This window comes from Pyrgilauda ruficollis, unplaced genomic scaffold, assembly GCF_017590135.1.
Source record: "Pyrgilauda ruficollis isolate IOZ18807 unplaced genomic scaffold, ASM1759013v1 scaffold31, whole genome shotgun sequence".
NCBI lineage: Eukaryota > Metazoa > Chordata > Aves > Passeriformes > Passeridae > Pyrgilauda > Pyrgilauda ruficollis.
In genome coordinates, this window is record NW_024524489.1 from 8,690,765 (window position 1) to 8,715,291 (window position 24,527).

The following is a 24,527-nucleotide window of genomic DNA, read 5'->3' on the forward strand; positions in this document are numbered from 1 at the left end:
TAGGTACAGATGTTTCTGCTCTAGATCCTTCCCAGAGAGAAGACCAAATGCAGTTCCTACTTAGAGGTGTAAAAAACAAACTTTGTTCTTCTTGTGACCTTGTGAAAGCTCTTCTGTGTGAGGATGGGTAGAGAAGGACATGAGAGGATCAGAGAAGTGAGTGCTAGTGGTATGTTCACATGATAAAATCCCCCACCCACAGACAGCAAATGAATCGGTTCCTCTGTGTAACCTCCAGGGGAAATCTTGTTCGGTAATTGAGAAGTGCTCTTGGAAAAAGGAAGCACTGCTGGACACAGATAACTGCCTCTGGAGCGTGGCTCTGTGAACTGGCAGGAACACGCACTGGCTGGCCTGTGTGCAGTGCCTGGAGTCCTGGTGGGCTTGGGAAATCACATCCTTCCACAGATGTGGGAAACAATACAGGTGGCTGGGATTGCCCAGGGAGTCCTAACTCCGAAGGGAAAAGGGAAAAAAAAGGGGGTGTGTGCATTTGCAGCTGCTATCTGGGAAGGGGATGGAGAAATACATGCACCTTCTCATGGCCATAGTGGAGATACAGGATTCCATGTATTTCTGTATAGAGAACAGGGCGTTTAAGCTTGGATGTGGGTCTTTGGTATTTTAGTGGGATTTTGTTTGTTTTAAATTTCCTGAAGAGCCTAGCAAAAGTGAAATGTGCTGGTTGAAGTTATCTGACTGAAGAGGACTGTTCATAACCAGCCTCCCTGGGCACACAGCCTCTCTCAGCTGTCCTGCTCCCTCTGCAGCAGGGTCCCTGGTGCAACCCTATTAAGCAACGGTGTGTTTGTCAGTGCAGTGCTGGTGTTTTTTCCTCCCTCCCCACCACGAGTGGGGAAGCTGCGCTCTGACGGTGCCAAGAGGTTCCTGAGGGGTGTTGAAATCAAACCTCTCCCGGCGGCGCCTCGCGCACTTGACCTGTGCGGGCAGAGCTCTCTGTGCCGCTGCCCTGCTGGCCCCTCTGGGTGCATCCTGCGGGAACATCCCGGAGAGGCTGGCTCAGGGACGAGAGGAGCAGTGTACGGAGCAGGCAGGAGCTGTGGAATGTGCTGGCATACCCCAGCCATGGTGTGGGGGTAGCTGCTGCTGCCAGCAACACAGGGAATGTTTCATGTGTAACAGTGAGCCCTTCTTTGAGATTGGTCTAAAGCACAGCTGCAGTCAGGCACTGATAACCAACCTATCACCTACAACAGGCCAGTGGCTTGGCTTGGGAGCTTGTATGCACAAACAATCAGGCACAAATGTGCCCTGAAAGCTGTTTGATTGCTGTCACAATGAATTGTTGCCTACCTGAGCACCTTGCTGGAGTGTACAGGGAAGAAAAGTCTGCTAAAACCTCACCTTCTCCCACCCCCTTTGAGAGAACCAGTAATGTTCTGCTTTTTAAGGAGTTAAAATTTCAGCATGACATGACTGGCACAAGCAATGTGCTGTATGAGTGGCCACACAGAGGCAGGGTTGATTCATGGTGCTCTGCTCAGCCTCAGCTGGAGTCCAATGGATGCAAATTCCTCAGGAAGACCTGGACAGCCTGAGCAGATGTGTCCTGTGAGGACAGTTAAACTGGGGTTACTGGGTAGCTGCACTGGAATGACACACTTTTGCTGGCTTTTCCCTCAACTTGCATTTATTGCTTTTGCTCTCCACCCTATGATTTCCTCTCACCCCTCTCTCATCCCATACAGATGCTAAATGGAAACTCTGCCAACTACTACAGCTCATACCTCCCTCCAAACGCTTCCCCAGGACTATCCTAACTGCTCTCCCTGTCTTACTCCATGCCTCTCACTGTCCCACTCTGGGGATAGCTATCACTGTCATGAACATCTACAGAAAAGAAAGAATAGAGACAGAAATGGAATTAGTCAGTAAGACTTAAGACTGAGGGTTTTGCACCCATTCCAGTTCTTGATAAAGTCACAGCATTCTCCTCTGTGACTGGCAGGAAGGAACTCTTTCAATATATTCTTTCTTCTGCTGAAATGTGGTGGTTACCTCTCCGCTATATTGAAAAAGGTGAATCAAGAGTACAATTCCTCTTGCTTTGGAAAGTACGGAGGTTGTGATTAGACTGCCAAGAGAGAAAGATGTTGCAGGTGTCAACCAGACATTGAGCAGTGCACACCCGAGTCCAGCTGGGCTGATCTGTACGTGCACCTTTGGGATGTGCACAAGCATAATCTCCTCCCTTTGTTGTACTTACAAATAAGCTTTTTTTTTTTTCTTTTATCTTTTCAGCTGCATTTCATTTTGCTGTATAAAGAAGTAGACAGATCTGGCCTTTCTTTTTTAATAATGTCTTAGGACCAGGGTACAAAAAAGGTTAATGCATTAATTTTTAAGACAAGTGATAAATGTACTGCAAGAAGCACATCCTACATACACAGAATATATTTCTCTATATAATATGAACACAAGAGATATAAAATAAGTTATACTTATCTTGGTTTTTCATCACAGTAGGAGCTCAGCTTATATAAAGTGACAACAGGATTGGAACAACACGCTGCTCCAAAGCAACAACAAAAACCAGAAGAGTGCGCGCGCACGTGTGTGTTTAGGCAATGAAATAGGAAGTTGAGGGATTTCTGCTAAAATCGGGTCTTGAAAATAAAAATTTCTTAGAGCATGAAAGAAGTGGGGAAGGTCTCGGTTCAAGGTAGAAGTTCTGGAGGGGATCAAGTGTAACTGTGTGGTGAGGAGAGTGTGTGGAGGCTGACATCTTGGCTAGGTTTGTGGAGGCAGAGCAGAGCAAGCTCTGCCAGTGCCCCTGTGTGTTCTGCCCTTGTGACGGATCCCCCTGACAGGGTGGGGTTTGTATCTGTACGCTGAGAATGGGGCCTGGTGGCTTTCACTGTGCGCGATGAGAGCAAACACGTCACTTCACAGGAATCACAGACACCACCACTGTTCAAAGAGCAAACACTACCCACTGGCTGTGAAATGCTGGGGGAACCTGGAAGCGGTGCTCCTCCCTTCCAACCCACCTGATGTCCACCTCTAGGGCCCCCTCCCTCTGCTTCCCTTGGAGTGTTGTTCTCTTGGCTGGGCCTGCAGAACAAATCTCCCCTGGGGACTGAATGGGAGGTAGTGATGATGGGGAACTCTGAGTGCCTGTCCCACAGTGAACAATGAGGAACTACAGCTGCCCAGTTCAGAGCTCTTTCAGATTTTATTGATGTATTTTTCTTTAAGGACAGGGAACGTTTGTAAAACTTGCATTTTAACGGTGAATCAAGGTTCCTAAAGTTCTTAACTCTGGGGTTTAGTATCTAGTATTTTAGTGTGGGCTTATGTTCATTAGGAAATGCTCTTCGTTTTGGCCAATAGCTTGAAGACTTTGTGGTTTCTCTTAGTCTCCTGAATTTTGCAAGACCCATTAAAAGGCAGAAGGTGCAGCCAAATCTCAGGAGTGATACTGGCAGTTAGCAGATTTCTATAAGTGCCCATTCCACTCTCCAAAAATGCAGCCCTGTTCAGGTTTTCTTCTACTCTCGCTTAACAGAGTCTCCTAGTTTGCAACATCCTTTCTTTACCTTCATATTTACAGACTACACATTAGAAAGCAGGGACAGTACACTGGAAGAGTTAATTGCATATCATGAAGGATTGGACTTTTTTGTTCTGCTTTAGATTTTGTTCTTCATACAGCAAAGTAGGTACAAATCCAAACGTGATCTCACATCTAAAGGTATAATTTAAGTAAACATGTTTTTCTAGATCTTTTATTTTCCCCTTCCCTTTTCCTCTCCCCTGTAACCTTCCTTTCACTCTGTTATTTTCCTCTTGGATGGAGGGAGGAGATGGGAAGGGAGCTCATTTGGCAGCTCATGACCCTCCAACTTGACTTTAATGAGATGATTCGCCAAGGCAAACTCCTCATCATCCAGCATGCCATCTTTGTCGATGTCAGCCAGTTTCCAGATCTTGCCCAGCACGGTGTTGGGCAGCTTAGACCTTACCATCTCCTTCTTGGCGTTGGCACCAGTTATTTTACCGTCGACAGGTGAGAGCGTGTAGAAGATCTCGTCGTACATGGGCTTGTCCCTGGCCACCACCCACTCGGCGTCATCGATCCCTTCTCCGGCGCCTTCTCCGTAGCCGTGCCCGAAGGGACCGTGCAAGGTGCCCTCGAAGGCTCCTCCCTTCACCATCTGGGTTGGCCGCTGGGACTCCTCCTGACGGACCAGCACCATGAGCTGGGCGATGTCGTTGGCTAGCATGTCCTCCACGGTCTCCAGCAGCTTGCTCTTCAGAGGCTGGAACTTGCTAAAATCCTGGGCTTGCAACTGATCCTTAAAACGGGACAACACAGCAAGAGGTGAGCGACACGGCCGTGTGTGGTGGAGTAATGGTGTACAGTGGGATGCCTGCCTGCTGCTCGGTTCACAAAACCCTGCTACTGCAGAGGAGGGGGAGCTTGGCATTCCTTCCTCTGACAGCCCTGCTTTCAGCATGGGATGGGATCTCCCTGGCTGGCCTTGCTCTTACTTTAATCCTCTCCTAAGTCCTACAGACAATGACCAAATAGTTCAAGGCAAACTGGTTGTGTGTTCTTGCTACTTCCTCTAGCCAGTGTTCTTCACTCCCTCCCCCTTCTGCACTCTGGGAAGGACAGGCCACCTGGCAAAAGACCATGGTACTCATCACCATGCAGTGCATCTTTCAGATGCCATCAAGACACATCTAAGAGGTGGTGAGCCTCTTCTTTACAGCATGGCTCAGATTCTGTAATTTCACAGTTATGCAAAAGGGCTTTGAGGAGGGCCTGCAAAGAACTACAGCTTTATCTTTCACCCTCTACTCATTAAATCCACACTATTCACTCCAACTGGATTCATACAGGGTTTTTTTAACACACATTTTATCAAGCAGTGAAGGAGATCTATTGGCTACACCCCACAGATCTCATTCCCAACAATTTAGGGAGAATATATTTTAAATAGGCAAATGCTGTTTTCCATAGGTAACTATTAGCAACCTCAAGAGCTAGAACTCAGAACAGGTTTTTGCTTGGACTGAAGCCACACAGCAATGCAGCAGTGTCCAGCACTGCTTGAATGTACAATACAAGGCTCTGATCCAAGGTCCTTTGAAGTTTTTGACTTGTGTGAACACTGGGCCAGATCTCTGGTCTGCAGAACAAAAAGTCTTGCTTCTCTGCTTAAAACAGAAAAGGGGCTTTAAGTTTTTACACCTTCCTTTCTATCTTTCTAGAAACAAAGAGTGAAGTAGAAGACAAATATAGTACTGAGGAATGTGGCATATGCAGCCCTTTCAGGACACAGCTTTCCTTTTATTATAAATTGCTTAGGCCTGAAAAATCTGCAAATGGAACATGGAATTAAAAATAAAGAAAAACAGAAGAAATCATCTGCTGTAAAAGTGCTATTCAGACAAAGATATGAGAAATGAATGTGAAACTGTAATGCTTCACATGAGCTCTTTGTGTAAGAAGTGCTCATGCCCAAATATAGCCTGCATATATTTTAAGACACATTTCAACATTACAGCAGGCTTTTCCCACAGGTGGCAACAATCAATGTCTGCATGGCTCTGCTGTATTCCCTGCAGTTACTCTAATGCTCTTTCCTTGGATGTTTGCCAGGATGCCACTGCTTACCTGCATCTTTCTCAGATTAGGGAAGTCTCCTGGTGAGATCTGATGCTCCCGTTCAATCCGGGCATAAATATCTCCCAAGTTGTTAACAAGCTCCTTCTTTTTATTGTCTTTCCCAAACATTGAGGGCATTTCCTTCTTTAGGGAACTGATGATGTAGGCATGGACCTGAAGGGAATTAAATTATATGGAATGAAGGCAAATGTTAAATAGCACATCAGAAAATTCTTCTCAGCAGAATATTTGTGCCTAGGACTTGCTTCCATCTTGTCCCACCCTGAAGAGCAAGCTCAGCTCCTCAGCTTGCCTGGACCTATGGATTGTTATTCCAGTGCTAAATGCTCAGCTTTGTGCTCTGTCTGTGCTGAGACAAGGCAAAAACAAGGTGTAGTTCTGAGCATACAGACAGCGACATCCATATGCACCTTCTGGAGGGAGTGGTGGGGTTTTTTTTCTTCCACTGGGCATGGCCTTCAAGGGAACAGTCCCTTCCCAATGCAAACATACAGGTTCAATGTTTTAGTATGAATACCAGTCCTTAACTTATGCAACATTGTGGCTTTTTTTTTTTTAATGGTGAACCAAGCATTTTTTCTTGAAATGAAGACCCTTGCACTGAAAGCTTTTGAAGGATCTTTTGATCTCTTTTCTTAATTGATGTGGGTTTTTTCCTGTATTTTAAGGGCTTGTTTCAGTTTATTTCAGATACTCAGGGATACTACAGGCTTATTTATCATTTGTGTAAGTCTCCACCTCCTGTGCATCCATCTTAGTCAGGTATCTCTCTTTGCTAAGAAAGTTTTAAGCAAAAGACCTAGAGCTTATCAATTCCCTTGGTGTATGATTCTGATATATTGAATTGTTCCTAATTCTCAAGTTGCTACCACAGAGCAACTGCTTTCCTGATCCCTTCAAGTGCTACCTGCTTTGATCTGTAATTACCCTCCTCACTCTGGCCTGCCATGACTGACACACCAAACAAAGGAGATGTTTTATTCCCATACTGGCTTAGGGCTCAAATGCTGGGCCTGAGGTAAATGGGATGGAAAAAAGAGTAGGATCCACCAGCTCTGCAAGCTGAACTGGCCAAAACCACTTCTCCATCAGCTGCATGCTGCAGACAGCCCAAACCGAGTGCTTGGGGCTTCTATGCCAACACCCACCTTGGCCAGCCGTGCTCGCTTGATGAGGTCATTCAGCTTCCTCAGGGCTGCATTGCGGGGCAGGCTCTGGATGTCCCTGAACAGGTCCTGCTCCTCTGCCTCAAACAGCTTGCGGTTGTCGGGGATGAGCAGTGGATGGGACCAGAAGGAGCCGATGTAGACTCTGATGACCTCGGGAGTGTTGACGATCTTTCCCAGGGACCACATGAGGGCACCGTACACCCGCATCAGCTGCTGAGTCTCTATCTGGTCGGCCTTGTTGAGAACAACTCTCATCTTGTCCTCGTGGTTCTTCAGGGCCTTGATGACCTCAGAGAACTCATCAGAGATGTCCAGCTTGTGAGCATCAAAGAGGAGAATGATGCGGTCAACCCGCTCTGCGAACCACTCCAGTACAGCAGCGAAGTCATAACCTGCAAGGGGGGGAGGAAGAGCAGAGATGCAGCAAACATGGCAGTTGAGAGCCTACCTGCTGTACTCAAACTGCATCTGCACCTAACTGAGGGTAAGCTTGCAAGGAAGTGGCTTTCCCAGTAGAGCAGGTAGCTTGATAAGGAGATGAGGCACTGTCCTTCACGTGGAAATGTCACAGCACACAGTTAAGGACAGGTCTTGTCCTCTCCACATTAAGAGATCACCCAAAGAAGTCTTGAACTTGTGCTCCAGATCTTCATTCAAAGGCACATCGAGGAGCAACTGCTGTATTCAAACACCTACTGCGGAAGTCTTGTATGTGGCAACAAGAGAGGTCTAATTTGTGAATGACTGGCCATCAGGATAGCCCACATAGAAAGCTGGGTCATGGCAATACTTGAACCCAGACTGGTTTGAGATGCCTATCTCTACTGCTTAATAAATCTCAGGTCTTGTTGTGCAAGACCAACTTTATCCCATCCAATTCAAAACCCAGCATGCAAATAACCTTCCCTAGCAGAGTAACCATCCTGCCATACCTGCTGCATGTGCACAAAGCCAAGTGATTTGTGTTCACTTAGCCGAGAGCCTGACGCTTAGCAGGCAGCACTGCTGGGAACACCAGAGGCAGGCACAGGCCAGGAACAGTGGCTTCAGATTTCACATGCCTCAGGAGTAAACATAATGGATTCAGTGTCAGACTGGGTCCACCTCTAAGCAGTACAGGACATGATAAATAGTGTGTGGAGAAGTCCCTAAAACAATAGTAATGACAGCAACAAAATTACCTTTTTTCCTAGCTCTGCGGTGGTTTTTTATCGTGTTTTAAAGTCTTGGTGAGAGACCGGTCGGTTCTCTCCCCCTGCTCTGTCAGGCTCTCCTATGCTCTGCAACATTTGGGGTTATCTGAGTCACCAGAGTGCTGCACTTTCTTAAGGGAAATCAGGACAGAGCAAATGCTATTTGCATTCAAATCCTTTAATATACTATTTTAATCTTGGCTTTCATGAATAAATACATGATAATTAGTTTGGTGCTTTTACCTCCTGCTCCCCTTTCTTTTTCTTCCTTTTTTTCCTTCTGTCCCCTCTAAAACCTAGAGGGCATCCAGTGCATCCCAATCATTAGACTGGAACTACAGAAGGGAGGATAGCTGAGCTCTGATCTTGCTTTTTCATGCTGGCCTTTTTTTCCATATGACTAAGCAAACCGGAGTGAAATCCTGGCTCTCATGTCAGGAGTAAAGCCTGTGTGAACTTTCTCTTCAGCTGGATAAATTGGTATTAACTTTTTGCCACTGAGAACTTTTATACAACTTCTAAGTCTTATTACTGGGCAGGGCTCTGCTTTGGTCAATTACAGTTTGCTCCTTACAGGAAAAGGGGGTGGCAGGGTGTGGGCGTGTGAGGTGTGTTCTTGGATGTGGACACTTTGCCCTGCTCTCTTCCATGGGATCTACAGAAATCTCCAGTGAAAGTCAGATGTCTGTCCCACCAGTGTCCTTCTGCTCACTAGGACACGAGTGTCTCCTCTCACAAGAGCAAGCGATGCTGGGCCCTGGCTCTTTGCTCAGCTACGTTTGATACTGAGCACTTTGGAGAATTCAGAATCAGTATTAGCTTTGACAAAGACCTGCTGAGCATTCAATATATTGTACTGACAGCTCCATATCTTGCTCAGTCCATGTGTCTGACCTCAAACACAGCCACAAGTCAGTTTTTTAAAACTGAAATAAACTTGATCCTGCTTGCTTTCAGATGTTAACAGCCTTTTTGAACTTCAGGTGCTAACCTCAGTTTTTAACCTCAGCTGTTCTGGCTGCAGGGAGCTATCTGCTCCACTGCTCGAATGGTGCAAAGACCAGAGTGCTGACTCCTTCCTAACCTGTGCTGGGGGCAGTGGCAGCAGGACAAAGTCGATGCTGATGCCTCACTTCACCCGGCCTGGGTTCAGTCTGTCAGCTGTCCCTCTGCAAGCTGATCAAAGGGTGAGCAGACAGGGACCTCCCATGCCCCCTCAAACTTTGCTAAACAGAGGATATACAGACTGTATATTCACTTCTGCCAGGGCTGGAAGTCATCTGGAATGGCAGGACAGTTTATTCTTCATACGCAGAGCTACACAGCTTGTTTTTTCATCATGGAAGCAGTGAGTCAGGGTGACTTTATTTGGAGATGTTTGTGCATTTAACCTTGTAAAATCTCATGGACTGGGATGTTTTCTTGTCAAGCTGCCACATGTTTGAATTGTACCATAGCTACTTTGTCCAGTCTTTTTCTTGGGAGAATCAGCTGGAAAACAGTCATGCTCTCTAGGCTAGCTTGTAATGCTACAGTGATGTCCTGTCACAGATCATGTGGATGGTTTCCCTCTGGCAGTAGAGGAACAGTCACTGTTACACTTTCTGTTGTGTTAACAGGGGCTGGGATGAGTTAGGGAAAGTGTCTTCACCTGACACTCAGTCCACCTTGCAGGGATTTAGTAAAAGTGGGAACTGATTATTTAAAAGAAGGGAGGTATAGAAAAATACGTGTAATTGCAATTTTTGTTTTAACAGAGGACTTGGGAGACTGACCTTAGCCTGGGTCTCAAGGTTTGTCCAGAATTATCTTTAGGTGCTTAGCTCTCATGTTTTTTATCCCGTATCAAGCCTGCATCCACAGTAGCACTTAAAAGGTATCTATTTACTGAGCCTCTCTTTCCTATTAACAAAAATAAATGTTGCTCTACCCAGCAAGAAAAGGAAATTAATATCTGCTTAGACCCTTTGTGTATTCCCAGCTGCTACAGTAACATCCAGTGAGTCCTCAATATCCCTGAATTCATTAAATGTCCAGACTGATTAGCAGACTTTCTTTCCTAACTTCTTTGCTGGCTCAGAGATATTCTCCTGACAGCTGTCCTGCATATCTCCATTAAAGAGAGAACAAAGCCCTGGAGAGTAACACTTGCTGTTGACTGCTCTGAAACATCACCATGGACTCGTTTACATCCCATGCTGGGACAAAAGTCCAACCCACACCCTTCCCTTGTATGTCCCACTTGCTCTGGCTCTGGGGAACCTCTCCTGTTGGTGCCTAGCTGAGCAAGAAACAAGTCTGGTGTGTGCAGTGCTACTGATCACAGCTGCATTCCTCTGAATGGGGGTACTTGGCAGGAAAAACGAGGTGTAAGTGTAGGTATTCTGTTCTTAAGTGATGGAACGCTATATAGGGAAATAGGGAAAATTATCCCGAGTGCTGTAAAGTTCCTTAACAAACAGCAAGACTTGGGACAGAGCTCTGTTTACAACTACCTACTCAGAGTCACTGACTGTGGTGGTGTTTTCACACACAGTGCCTGGAAAATTGCTACAGATGTGATTCATGGGGTTGACTTTGCAGTCTTGCTTTTAGTGTATAACAGATTGTTACCAAAGCATTTGGATAGCAGGATGACAGTGTAAATGGCTACGGGCAAGCTATTAATAAAGGTGTTTAAAAAGAAAGTCTTAGATTAATATTTTAACATTTAGTTTGGAGCTTTCATTTTTGGAGGGCTCTTCAATGCCACAGAGAACTCAGGGCATTTTGCCTGGCTCTAGTCAGAGCTGGAGGTGTTCAAAACCTGAAAACATGAGGCTTATTCTGTAACTGAGCTTAAGCATTATAGCCCCACTTCGGTTTCTTCCCTCCTGCCCCTTTTTCATTTCACAGATGCATTGGGCCTGCCTCTTTCTTCTGGCAGTTTATTACTGTGTGAGCTTAGACCAAGAACTCATCTTCACCTGCAGTCAAATTAGGAGTTTTCCTGGTGCTCCCTGCTCATTCCACTGCAAATGCATTATGTCTCCCTGCACCTCCCTGTGTTGTAGGGTGTTGCTAAGGCTCTCACAAAACAGGCAGGCACTGTCTCAGCTTTGGCAGTGTTTCAGGGGTGGGTGATGCTGTCCATGGAACTCAGCACGGTTTTATTGTGAACTTACAGGGTGGCTGGGAAGCCATCTGCTTGCCAAAGCTGCATTAATGCAAAATCATTATTACAGGGATGTGCAGACAGAACTGTAAAGGGAAGAATTTGCTGTTCAGTAATTCCTGTCTGTTGTGCTTGCATCCCTGTTGAAAAATATGCTGCATATTTAAACATTCTCTAACAGCACTGATGCAGCTTCTTTCACAACCTCCAGATAAGGTGAACGTGAAGAGAAAATGAATCCAAATCATATAGTAGTAGGAGGACAAGATGAACACGATAACAAATTTATTCCATCAGATGTTTTTTTCATGGGACAGGCTTCCTTCTGACAGCATGAAAAGGACTCAACAGACTTAACACAAAGCTGACAAGTCAGCAGGACTGTCAGTGGGTTCAGCCTGCAGAGAAAATGATCTTGCAGACACCTTCCCACCTAGACTCCATAAGGCAGGCTGGCCTAATGAATTCTTGTCTGTGCAGCACTGGAATACCTGGCACCATGCATTTCACCAAGGTCTGACAGGATTATGCAATTACATTCTGTCAAGTCAGATCAGGCATGATACAGTCTTTATGCTGACTGTGAGAAGATGGATGATACCTGACCCAGCACAAAATCTGCCTGGCTATAAGATTCTAAAGCTAATTTGAACCAGCAAGGAGTGGGCATGCACTGGTTCAGCATTTCTCACCATGTAGCTACACTGGTTGTTGGTTTAGGTTTGTTTAGTTTGTGCTATTTTTTTACTGGTAGCAAACACACTAGTGATTTCCTGCCTTGTGGAACCATAGCCACAGGTCCTGCGGTACTGGAGTTCCGGTGGGGTTGAATGGAAACAGTGAGATCAAGAATTGATGAAAACCCCAAAGCTGCTGCTCTGCAGCTGATATTTCACAGCTTGCTGATGTTAATGCTGTAAATTGTGCTGCTGCTTTTAGCAATTTACTTCTTTCCTGCTGAATTTTAGTCACTGGGAGCTTTCTTCTCATCTTTCTAAAGCTGGTGTTATCTAGAGATGAAATATTTCCCAGATTGTGCCACTCTCTAAAGCAGAGTTTTATGGCAGTGTCCCTATTTGTCAAGTGGGAGACTGACTCTGATTGTCTGAGAACATCCCAAGATGACACTCTGAACACTGACTGCCTAGAGAGGGAACAGCTCTGGGGAGATGAAATGAAATGAAATGAATGCTGATTCCAGGGAGCTTATGACTTCAATTTTTGTAACTGAGTAAGAGAACTTTGAGGCTTAGTCTAACTGTTCACAGCGATGTCCTCCCTGAAAGCCCTTCAGAGTCCAGGGAAGAAGACTTATGTCACTGCAAAACAAGCAGGCAGCCCCCACCAGAGGGGGAGAATGTGCCAGGAGGGGCAGGTGTTACCCAAATGTGACAGATGGCTGTGAGCGAAGGAGAAGGAAGGTCACACGATGGTCAGAAGAAGAAGATGAGGGGAGGGAGGGGGAAGTTACACATCCCTTTGAGGACACACAAAGTGAGTGGGAAGCTGGGTTGGGTGGCAGCTATGGTGTCCTACAGAGAGAAGGGTGCTGGGTAAGAGTATCAGAGAGGAAACAGCTGGGACTGGGTGGAAGAACAGTGATTTGAGCAAGTTTCTCTCAAGGTGAGGAGCTGGTGGTGCCAGCAAGGAGAGGACAGAAGGGATGATGAAAAGCAAGGGATGGGTACTGGATACACCTTGCTGCAGCTCATCCTAAAACACCTTTGTAAAAAGCTACCATACTCCTCTCTGGAAGCAGCTGCCTCCCAAGGGAATATAAAGAGATTCCTGTAATGCATATCTGTGGGTGTGTTGGGAAGTACACAGAAGGCCTTTGGGATGAAAAGATTTCTTTGAATGTCGCATGCCCTAATTTCTAGAGCAGGCCCCAGCTTGCCAATCACTTCTGCCTGTGCCTATACTCAAAGAAATAATCTGTCCTGGAGCTGCTGATTCAGAGCACTGGGAGCTACATCCTCCTGCCAGTGCTCCACATTTCCTCCTCTTCCGTACCAAAAACTAATGGAAACATTAAATATGTTTTGGAGGCTTTAAGGTTTCCAAAGCAAAGGCAAAAAGACTCAAAGTACAGCAAATCTCTGTTCCCAGCTAGCAACAATGCTAACATTTACATTAACCAGTACCTGGAGTGCCAGACTGTGTGGCCTTTTGCTTTCATCTTGTTTACTGCAAGGGCTTCAGGGTGGGGAAGAGACTGGGAGCCTGATGGGGCTCTGGCTTTATGTCGCTGGAAAGGCAATGAAACCTCACTAGGCACATTCAAATCAGGTGGAGCAAAACTGGGGAGAGCATTGTCCAGAGCTCCTGTTTAGCTCCTGTGTACACACAGCCAGAACTTGTCCCATCTACAAGTTTTTATCTTTGCCACTTGTGACAGATGGGCCTGAGTGTTATCTGGTACTTGGGCCAATTCTGAAAACAGTTTCTAGACAGGTTTTGAGACCTCAGAAGGCACCTGAATACTGGCCAGGTTTTCCAAAGAAGTCAGTGCATAGCAGTGTTGATGTGTAGCTGGGGCTCCAAGGAAGTTTTTTTACTATAGCATCCAAACACAAACTGAATTCTCCTGTATTCACACTTTAAATTTCAGGAGAAATCGTGTTTGAAAAGCTGGCCTGAAATGGCCACCAGTGACTGACAGCTCCCAGGGACCAGGAAACACATTCCTTCTCCACTGTTACTCAGGATGCTGAAAGAATGCATGATGGGCATAAATAATGCAAATTGATGAGATGCTGATGGCATGACCATCTTCCCTCTATGCAACAGATACTTAGAATATTTCTGGAGTGCACAGTGCACAACAAATGGACAAGCTGCACAGCTGTTCTAAAAATCAGACTCGTTTAGTAACACAAATGAAATGCTTGCTGTATGTTAATAGGAATAGAAAAAAGCACAGCCCTTTCTATATGTGCAGCCATTTAATCCTGTTCTTTGGTGTTGTTTTTTTTCTTTTTTTTTTTGCTCTTCCAGTTCTGGAACTGCAAAATATATCAGTATTTCCAAGTTTAATCATGGAGACAGTCCCTCTCTCCCCCAGTACCAAACAAAATATTGGTTTGGCTTTCTTAAACCCCAAATATAATCTTGACCTTCTGTTTGCATACTGCTTTCAGGTCAGAAGAGTTAGGATCATGGTTGCACATATTTCTAGAAATAAAAATGAGAACTGTACAGATTTTCTGCTCATTTTGGTGTTGTTTTTTAAGAGGAAGTGCAGAACAGTGTGCCTGTAAGAGCTGAACATTTCAGTGGAACAGTATGTGTTAAGTGAGACTGTGATAAAATCAGGCAGGTTGGCAGAGCAGCTGTAATGGAGGTGAACTGGAAAGTCAAAACTAAACAGTGCACTTTCACCCTCCCAGGCAGAGTGAAATACAGAATATAAGCAAACATCACCAGTGGGGAGTATTATAGCAAATATTTGAAATGCCTCCCTTTTAGAGGCTTTCAGGGTGGATGCCTTTAGTTTGTATCATGCTGTTGCTAACACACGTGACAAAGCTCCTCAGAAAAAATATTTTTTGTTGCCATTGTACCCTAAACAGCATTGCATGAAGTGGGAGAACATCAATTCCCTTGGTGCTTGCCTTTCCCTTCCAAGCATGGCTGTTTGAGACACAGCCAGGCTGAGAGCTCTGCACTGCCCAAGACTGTTGCTATTAGCATTTTTCTTCTTGCTGTCAGACTGGTGAGTGATTAAGTGTCCCTGGTGCTGAAGCTGCTGGTCATTTGGGAATTTTGCTTTCCCAAGAGAAGGGTGAGGCTGGTGGGTAGGGTTTTTTCCCTTGGTTATGGGATGCTTAGGCTGCACTGAAGCCAGCAGAATGGAACTGAGTGGAAGGCTGGGAAAATACTGGAATAGTGTATACTGGAAAGCAAGCCAATGAGGAATGGCACTGCCAGTCCCTACCTCCTGGCTAGGACCTTGTGATCACTGCTATCACAGGAAAGGGAGAAGGCAGCACACAGGGAGTAAATATGAGGTAAGTGCTCAGGATATATCCAGGAAGTACCATCCCAAAAGAGGAATCAAACACAGCTTGGCCAAGGTGTCACTGAACTTGGCAGACTTGAATCTGCTCAGCTCAGGGCAGATGTAGGTTGAGACAGATGGGCAGCAGAGCATGCAAGGCTCAGCCCCCAGGGATGGCACTGCCACTGAAGCACACGAGTTCTTGTTGCCAGGTGGCTCCATTAGCAGGGCAGACTCACAGGGTGATGAATTATGAGGAAGTCCTCACTCCTGTCCTGGCTCAGCATGACCTGATCTGTGGTCCTCCCCTCTGTCCTCATTTATCTCAGTCATCCCCTCCTCATTTTCCCTCCCAGCAGGCTGGCCTGAGCTCATTATGTGACACCAGAACAGTGCTTTGCAAGTGGATGGCATTTGTATCATTATCAAATTGTCAAAGCAGACAAGCCTGTGCTGCTTTAGTACAAACACCTCCACCATGGGCATCTCTGCAGCCTCATACTCACCTAGAAACAATAAAGAACAAAAAGGACACAAAGCAAGGGGCAAGGCAATGCGATCATTAGTTCTTTAAATGTGGACACAGATTCATGTCCCAGTCTGTAAAAAAGATCTGAAGAGAAATGGCTGCCTTCCAGGCAAGGATAATACAGATGTAGTGAAGGATAGGATGCTTTGGGCCAGGACATCCTGGAAACATTTCCCACAAAGCCTGTAAATGACACCTGTGCATCCTAGGGAGTCTGGCTACCACACCTGTGACCCTGTGGGTGCCCACCACGTAGTGCATGAGTCAGTAGGTCAAATCAGTGCAGGCAGCTCCTTGGCTACACGTTTTATGAGGGCCTGAGAGCAGCAGCAGCTGCTGTGTCAGTGCTCTGATGTCACTGCATGTCAAAGGGATGTGCACTTCAGCTATGACAGCCTCATCACCCTCAATTGCTTGACAGGCCTCAACTGCAGCTCTGCTACTGGGAAACTTCATGGGCTGCTCTGTGGGGGAAGGGGGCTCTTCATGGTCATGCAGTCCTAGAAGAGAGCCAGTGCAGAGTTTTGTTTCCTGGGATTATACAGCATTCCTTGCAGCAAAGCTTGGTAGCCATTTGCAAAGCCCTGCTGCTGGCTGTAGGAGGCTGAGTGCTGCTGGCACTAACACCAGCACCTGTGCTCGTGCACACACTGGCTGTGAAGGGACTGTCACATCTGTCATCTTTAACAGCAACAGCGCCGTGAATTTAATTCAGGGTTGAGTTCAGACAAGTGAAATACTTCCAAACCTGGACTTGGCCCCTGAATCAATTCTTTGAACCCTGTTTCCTTGCTCCTGCTCTTTGAAACATGGATGCAGTAACAGGAGCAGCTACTGCTTTGAAATTCAGGGGTATAAGGTGGCTCTCATGGATTGCCAAACTTTGACAGCATGGTATTCTGCTAAGCTGACACTGTATAGATTAACTAATGCTCCTGACATCTAATGGGGAGGGAGATGGACTTGTGATGTTCCCACTGAGAGGAATTTCCTATTTTTAGAAATGTTGCTGGTTCTCATGGGATGGGAAGGCTGGGAAAGCCAGCCACATCTTTTACATCTTTATTTTCCCTCTCAAATTTATGGCAGAATGCTGCTTCACTATCTACTCTCTTCCCTGACGTTGCATCCCAGGTACCCCAGTCTGAGGGTCTTAGAACCTACTACTAGCAGTGGGGGTAAGAAAAGCATTCCTGTTCCAAGCAGTTAAGAAACTTCAAAGACTCTTGGAAAACCTCTGTTAGACTCCCTCAGGTATTGCTTAATTCCCAAGTGAAATCTGAGCTGGCTAGGAAGGTGCAGAAGGAGCAGAAGAATTTTGTTGTGTCATCATTTTTTAGCCCTGTCTTGTTTTCTGCCTAGACCATGTTACTGCTCTATCTGCCTCCAAAACTAACTTGTTAATGAGGTCAGCTGGCTTGTAAGCTTGGTGGCAAAGGTGTCAGCCTCACCACTTTTTCCTATTCCTCTTCCATGGTAGCTGGGAGGTGACTTCTCCCTTTCAAACACCTCGAGATAAGCTGAAGCCAATGCCTGGCAGCAGCCCTTCCTAAACACAGGCACCTCAGCACTCTTTTGACCCTTCCTACTCCCTGTAGACAGAAATTGCTGGAGTTGTCCCAGCCTCAACCAAGCCATATTGACCTAAACCAGATGAAGACCTTGTCCTGTATCTATTGCAAGGTCATCTGACCTGGCCCACACGACCACTTCCAGTCTGCCCTGGATGTAAATGGTGACAAAGCGAGGTCTCACCTACACTGTACTTTTAATGTTGTGATTAGATCAGTGGCAGCCCCCTTGTATGGCTGGAGATACAGCAGAGCAAATTCCTGGGATGGCAGGATGATCAGGAGATGGCTGATCCATCTGGAGTTGCCTCCTGGAAAAAGGGCTGAATGACCACACACTGTAGTCACAGGGCCAATGTGACAATTTTCTGACCTAAGTGCACTTAATTGCACAGGGGGCAGAGAAGCTGTCCAGGAAGAACCTGTTCCACATGCTGAGACAGGCCTCCAGTTCTGCTAACATGTACAGCATGCAGAAATGTACAGAACTGGGACTCCCCTTTAGCCTCCTCAGCTGTTTCCAAATGTTTGCAGAGGCATTATTGGCTTGGGTCAAAGTACACCAGTGACTTTCATAACACTGCACAGCTGTGTTAGAAGCATGTTCTGGCACTGCTGGCATTTATTAGAGTAGCTGCAAAGTATAGAATTGTTTAGGTTAGAAAAGATCTTTAAGATCATTGAATCCAACTGTAAACCCAGCACTGGCCTCAGCCCATCCATCTGTCCCATCCATTCAGATCCCTCTAGAGATTCCTCTGCATTCCCCCCCTCCAGCACACCAACACTCCAGCCCAGAATGGTGGCATCTTCAGAGTGGCTGAGGGTGCTCTCACTCCTCTTGTGCAGATCATTGATGAAAAACATGACCGGCCCCAGTGCTGAGCCCTGGGCAACACCACTTGTGACTGGCTTCCAGCTGGATTTAACTCTTTTCACCACCACTCTTGGCCTGGCCACCCAGCCAGATTTTCACCCAGGGAAGGGTGCATCCATCCAAGCCATGAGCCAAGTTTCTCCAGGAGAATGTGAGGGAAACAGGGTCATAGGTTTCACTAAAATTTATGTAGGCAATATCCTCAGCCTTCCCCCACCCAGGAAATGGGTCACCTTGTCACAGCATGAGATCAGGGTGGTCAAGCAGGGCCTGCCTTTCATAAGCTTGTGTAGATCATAAGCCTGATCCATGATGATGATCAGTTCCATGATCTTTGTCAGCACCAAGGTCAGACTGACAGGATCTAGAATGGGACACCAAGACCCACTGGAAAGCTGACAGAGAAATTTTTGCAGAAGGAGCAGCAAGAAGTGCCAGTGTATTCTGCAGGAGGGTATTTTTAGTTCTGTGAACAGCTGAAAAGTAGGAAAATTTTGCAATACATGTTGGCATTTGAACTGGTGAGGAGATTTGGAAAAGGGGCTTGAAATAGGTCCTTTTTGACTCACCTATACCTTCTTTTTAATTTTTTTAAATAACAAAAACACTTCCTCCTAAGCAAGTTTCTTTCACTGTGATAGTTCCACAGGAGAAATGGTTGCTTTCAGTGGCATTTTTTGACTGGAAAATACACCACATAATTTTTTTTTATCTCCATAACAGTTTCTGCTGAGGGGAGGAATGCTTGCACAGCGTATTTTTCAACCTTCTCATGAAGGCTGGCACACCTTGGAATTTCTGATCCCCCAGCAGTACAGAGGCCCACACTGAAAAAGGTTAATGTGAGGGGTTTTTTGTGAACTGTAGCTGTGCTTTATTGGCACTTCTTTGCTAGCTAAGGTTCCTGTGATGGAAAATCCCAGCAAAACAAACAAGACCTGGCTCTGTGCAAGGTGGCTGCTCGATTAAAAGAAAAGTTAGTTTCCAAGAAAAATTTCAATGTAAAAGTGTCATAAAACTTGGAAAGTCATGAGTCATCTGAAATCTTATGGGGCAGAACATGGAAATAAGGGAAAAGCCTCAGTGCCTTGGGGCGGAGCCTGTGCTGCTGAAACTCAAATGTGCACTGTTAACAGGCAGTGTGCATGAGAACTGATCTCAAACCTGAATGCTGAGATTACTGCTCTTGGCCTTCTTCCAGTGAAATGGTGCAGAGCTCCCAGCTTTATCTAAGGAACCTTCCAGAAACGCAAGCTATGCCACCATCACCTTACAGAGCAAGAAGGTGACCACAGAGGTTAGGTTTAAGGTATAAAGATGTTGCCATGGCTGAGTCTGAGAGTGCTCAGAAGTTCACTAAGAGACTCTGTGCTATTCATCAGCTCCAGTAACAAGGGTCTGTAGTGACAGGACAAGGGGGAATGGCTTTAAATGAAAAAGGGTAGGTTTATATTGGATATTGAGGAGAAATTCTTTACTGTGAGGATGGTGAGGCACTGGCACAGCTTGTCCCAAGAAGTTGTGGATGCCCCATCTCTGGAAGTGTTCTAGGCCAGGTTGGATGGGGCTTTGAGCAACCTGGTCTAGTGGAAGGTGTGCCTATCTATGGCAGGGGGTTGGAACTAGAGGATCTTTAATGTCCCTTCAAACCCAAATTACTCTAGGATTTTATGATTTAGTGTCCACAGGCTTTCCAGATTCCCTACTACAATGAGGAACTTGAATGCCAATGGTTCTTAAACCCAATCCAGTCCTGCACTAGATTTAGGAAGCCTGACCAGTGCAAGAAACCAGACAAATTACAATGGGGGCCTTGGCTATGGATCATCAGTAAGCCACTGAAAGCAATTGGTTCTGCAAAGCAGATAGGCGTCACTTGACTCTGACAGAAATCTCTTCCGTGGGTAATACTGGACTGTGACACAAGTACTGCTGACCTTGTCAGCAGCCTTCGCTGAAAACACCTAAATTCTCTGCAGGAGATTAACCACGTCCCTTTGGTCTCCATTTGCAAAGAAATGCTGTAGCTCTGAGAGGCTCCCACCACTGCTTTTATCCACAGCTTGTCTAGTTTGAAGTGAAAATCATATAGAGTTCCTTTGGTTTTCATTACTGTCATTTAGAAGAGAACTGAACTTGGGACTTACCTCTGCTAATTCTCTGCTTTTCTCCAGAAAGGATTCCTGGCGTATCAATGACGCTGATGCTCTCTAGGACAGGATTAGGTAGCTGGGCACAGACAAACCTGTGTGGAAAAGAAATGTGTTTAAAAAAATAAAAAATGCAAAACACAGTCATGATGTGCTGCACATCACAAACATGGGACAAGCCAAACTCTGATCTCTCAAGTCTTTGGCCAGAGCTTGGAGCTACCATACTTAAAGAAATGAGAAAGAAACTAGAAGTTTCTTTTCCTCTGTTTTGCCCCTCTGGAACATGGGCCTCAGTCATGACCTATGACAGGTTTTTTATATGGGCCCCCAAGTTGTGAATTATGAAAATATTTGGGTTTTCATTTATGTGCTGTTTAGTTTTTAACAAGAAGTGGTATTTGTTTTTCTTTGGTTAAGCATTCCCCTGAAGACATCTAAACTCAAGCAAACTGAAATAATTTGCTTTAAAAAAAAAAAAAAAATCAGCATTTCTGTAGGACCTCTGGAACTCAAGCGAACTGAAATAACTTGCTTTAAAAAAAAAATTAAAAATCAGCATTTCTGTAGGACCTCTGTTCTCTTTCAAATCTGTCTTTAAAAGACAAAATGTATGCTGTTATTGCACCATGGAAGTAGAAAAGCATAGGCAGCATGAGATCTCAAGAGGTTGCTCAGTCTGTCCTCTTGCCTCAAGGCAGGATCAGTCAGGTTATTTGTCTAAAGTGTTCTTCAAATCCATAACAATGCAGACTCACCAACGTTTGCTGTGAGTCTACTCCATTACTTAATAACCTTTACAGTAAATCCTCTTTTTTTAATGTCTAATCTAAATTTCATGTTATAATGCCCCTCAGTCACAAACACAATTGATGTGGAAAATTACTTATTTTTCCCCACTTGTCACCATGCACACTATTGTCACCCTGCTCCCCTCAGTCTTTCCTCTATAGAAATCAGTTCGGTGGTTATTTATTTCTTTTTCCTATCTCCTCCAGTTCTCTCTAGCTGCCTTTCCAGTTCATTTCTGAATCCCTGAAGACCCTTGCAGCTTTTTTTTGGGTCCTGTCAAACTGCTGCACATATTTCTTCTTCAGGCATGATGCCACAAGCTGACATACTCCAGCCACGGCCCTGCTAGTGGTGAGCACAGTGGATGGATTGCTCCTTATCTCTTAGACTAGACAGTCTGTTTATACATCCCAGTGACATGTTTGCTTTTTTAACAGCAGTATGACACTGTTAGCTCACATTCAGTTTGTAATTCACTGCTCCCCCCTCTGCAGCTCCATTTATGTGTAATTCTCTTTAGCTAGTTGTTCTCCATCCTGTATCTATGCAAATCACTGCCTAAGAAGAGTCACTTGTGCTTTGTGGGCTGCAGCTCATCTATTTCAGTTGCTAGTAACAGCAGAGGACACTAAAAGCCTATCTGCTTCCTGATGGCATTTCATGGATAGCCTTTTTGGGATGGCATTCCAGGCATCTCTGAGTGTGTGTGTGTGTACATATGCATATTAATGGGGTGGTGTGACATCCAGGCACAAAAAACATGTTACTGTGGGAGGAGGCAGAACCACAGAGGATGGGGGCTGGTACAAGGACCACTCAGTGCAGTGAGGGCAGATGCAGCCCTGCAGTGCTCTGATGAGTGTCTGGCTCTGCAGAAGCCCCTGCACCTCTGAATTCCTCCAGGCTAAGCCACAACCCAATTGTTCTACTTGTCTGACCCTAAAAACATTCTGATAAGAGTGAATCCTCATGGGTTAAAGTGTGTCTCCTCCCCTAAGCTGTCAGCTATTTCAGACCACATATTACAGCTTCCCACATCCCCAGCTTGGCAGGTGGCAACAGGGAGCATTTCTGAATGTGTAATAACTCATATCAAAGAGGGGGACTGGCTTGATTATCCTGTTGAGTGCCAGGCACAGCAGCAGAGAACAAAAGGCTCAGGAGGTCATGTTATTCCCTTGTCCTGCCAACCCAGGTTTGCTCTTCATTGTTACAGCCCTGAGTACTCCTTGTGCTGTAATAGTAAATGGGGCAGGGGGATTTTCCACCAGTTTCTCAAGGAAAAGTACTCCACAGGAGATTTCAGATATAAGGTCAGAGGCCAGCATGAGTGAGTGCATTCTGGCTCTTTTGGCAAAGTTAAGGCTGCTGCCCTCTTGTTGTCCCAGCAGAACTGCAGGACCTGAGGGAGCTCGACCTAATTCTGTTTGGGCCATATGAAAGGAAGAATGCCATGCCAAACCAGAGTTTCACCACCTCTACAGGCAGAGCACAGGGCTGAAGGAACAACATGCTATCTACCTCTCCAGCTGTTCATAACACAAAATCAGGACCGACTCCACCTTAGCTTCCCAAAACAGACTTTGGAGATGGGGGAATTCTTGCAACCTAGTCAACGTGTTAAAAAAAATAATGGGCGAGATTCCTGAGTTTGCTCCAGGCCCTTGGTGCCAAACAAGTCTTCCTGATAACAGGGTGCAACTTCTCATCTCTCTGGAATCTTCCCAGAGGTGGGGGTTGGCCAGCAGAGCTGGAGAAAGGAAAACAAGCCCTTCTCTCAATGCCCAGGGGGCAAGAAGAACAGACAAGAGACAGGATTCTGCAGACCTGCTATCCTCACTTCAGCCCTGTGTCCCAGGTATGGGCAGGTGCTCCATCTCCTGGGAATGAAGGGGAGGAGGATACAGGCTCTGAGCAGCACAATTTACTTGTCTCCCAGCCAAATCCTGACTGTACCAGTCTTCCCTTGCTTCCTGGGAAGCAGCAGATCCCTCTCTCTGGGGAGGGAGTCCCAGCTAAGGGTGGATGCTCACTCCTGGAGCAGCAGGCTCTGCACCCCACATGACACAGTGCTGTGGGCTGCCACCTCTCAGCCAAAACCAGCTTGGCTTGTGTGAATGCTACTGCCTCATGCTGCTCTGTTTCTTTCCACTGATGCTCACAGCCAAGTGCTACCTTTAACCATCCCTGGCAAAGCAGACTTCCCCATGGCCAATCTTATCTCAGCTTAGAGGTGTGGCCCCTGAAGATTAGCTTCCTTCTGCAAATTTCTTGCTCACAGCCTCCTAGCTGAGGTCAGGGCATAGGCATATATACAGCAGCAGTGAGGTATGTGCAAGGCAGAGATAGCTCTGCTTGTCCCCAGCCCAGAAGCCAGGCCCACTGGAGAAGTAAGTGTTGATGGCTTGATCTGGTCCAGTGGGTGCACCAGGACTTACATCTGCTAAATTTCTGGCCCTCTGAGTCAACTCTTGCATGTGTTTAATTTCCTAATTAGCTGGGCATTGGCATCTGCATTTTCAGCATGTGATGCTCACACAGCTGAGCCAGTCCCCCTTAGCGTGTCTCCTCTGTCCGTTTAGAAATCATTACCCTCTCTTTTTTCATGTCAGCAAGAGAAAGATGTCATTAGCTGCTGTGGCTACTCCCTGCATTGCTAGAAGGACTGTACTTATGCTGCTGCTGAACCACTGCTGTGTCCCTCTGCCCTGCTGCCTGCACAGGCACAGACTTGACTCTTTCCTCAGGAGAAGGAAGAGCAGAAGCAGCATAACAAGAGCACAGCATGACACAGTGAACTGGGTTAATGCATGCAGAGATTCCTTGCTGTATCAGGAGCAAATCGCATTGAGGACACATCCATCAAGCTAGTTCAGAAGTGTTTGCTTTTTTGCCCCCCATGCCTGGCCTAATGTTCCTTCTCTGCAGTGAACTGTCTGCCAGCTGTGGCTGTTCTTGGCTATCAGCTGAGCTGCTCTGAATTATGTCCTCTTTATCCATGATCTCTGCACCCCAGGCAAGAGGACTGTTATTCTCTTAGGGCAAATGACTGTTCTGCCCTGATGTAGGGAGTGGGAAGTCACCTGCCCTAACTGTTGGTCAGGTGCAGATGTTCAGGGCTCTACGAAACAACAAAAACTTCTCAAAGTCTCTCTGGTGCAGGACCATGTTGCTGTATTTGAATGATGCTCCCGTGCAGTGATCAGATACTGCTTCCTGTCACCCTGAGGTACTGTGAGGTTTTCCACACAGCAGTGACTCCAGCTAGGTCCCTCCCCTGCCAGCAAGTTTCTCCCCACGCTACTCTGCAGTCCCTTTCCCTGCCTCGCTGCAGCCTACTACAGCACTCCTGTGGTCAGTGCTGGTAGGAGATGCTGCACCCTCTGGACAGTCATTCTCTAATCTTGGGAGACTGAACAGGAGCCAGAGCCCA

At 46.1% G+C, this 24,527-nt stretch overlaps 1 protein-coding gene across 1 annotated transcript in view; it reads right to left on the reverse strand.

Annotated features, from left to right (window-relative positions):
* Positions 1-2,300: 2,300 nt before the first annotated feature.
* EHD3 (EH domain containing 3) overlaps positions 2,301-24,527 on the reverse strand; it is a 30,308-nt gene continuing 8,081 nt past the window's right edge. Inside the window, exons 3-6 of the mRNA XM_041473970.1 lie at positions 20,300-20,397; positions 6,808-7,220; positions 5,648-5,812; positions 2,301-4,319 (exon numbers count right to left, since the gene is read on the reverse strand). Of these exons, the coding sequence (XP_041329904.1) occupies positions 3,792-4,319; positions 5,648-5,812; positions 6,808-7,220; positions 20,300-20,397 (1,204 nt within the window). The 3' untranslated portion in view covers positions 2,301-3,791. The remainder of the gene's footprint in view (positions 4,320-5,647; positions 5,813-6,807; positions 7,221-20,299; positions 20,398-24,527) is intronic.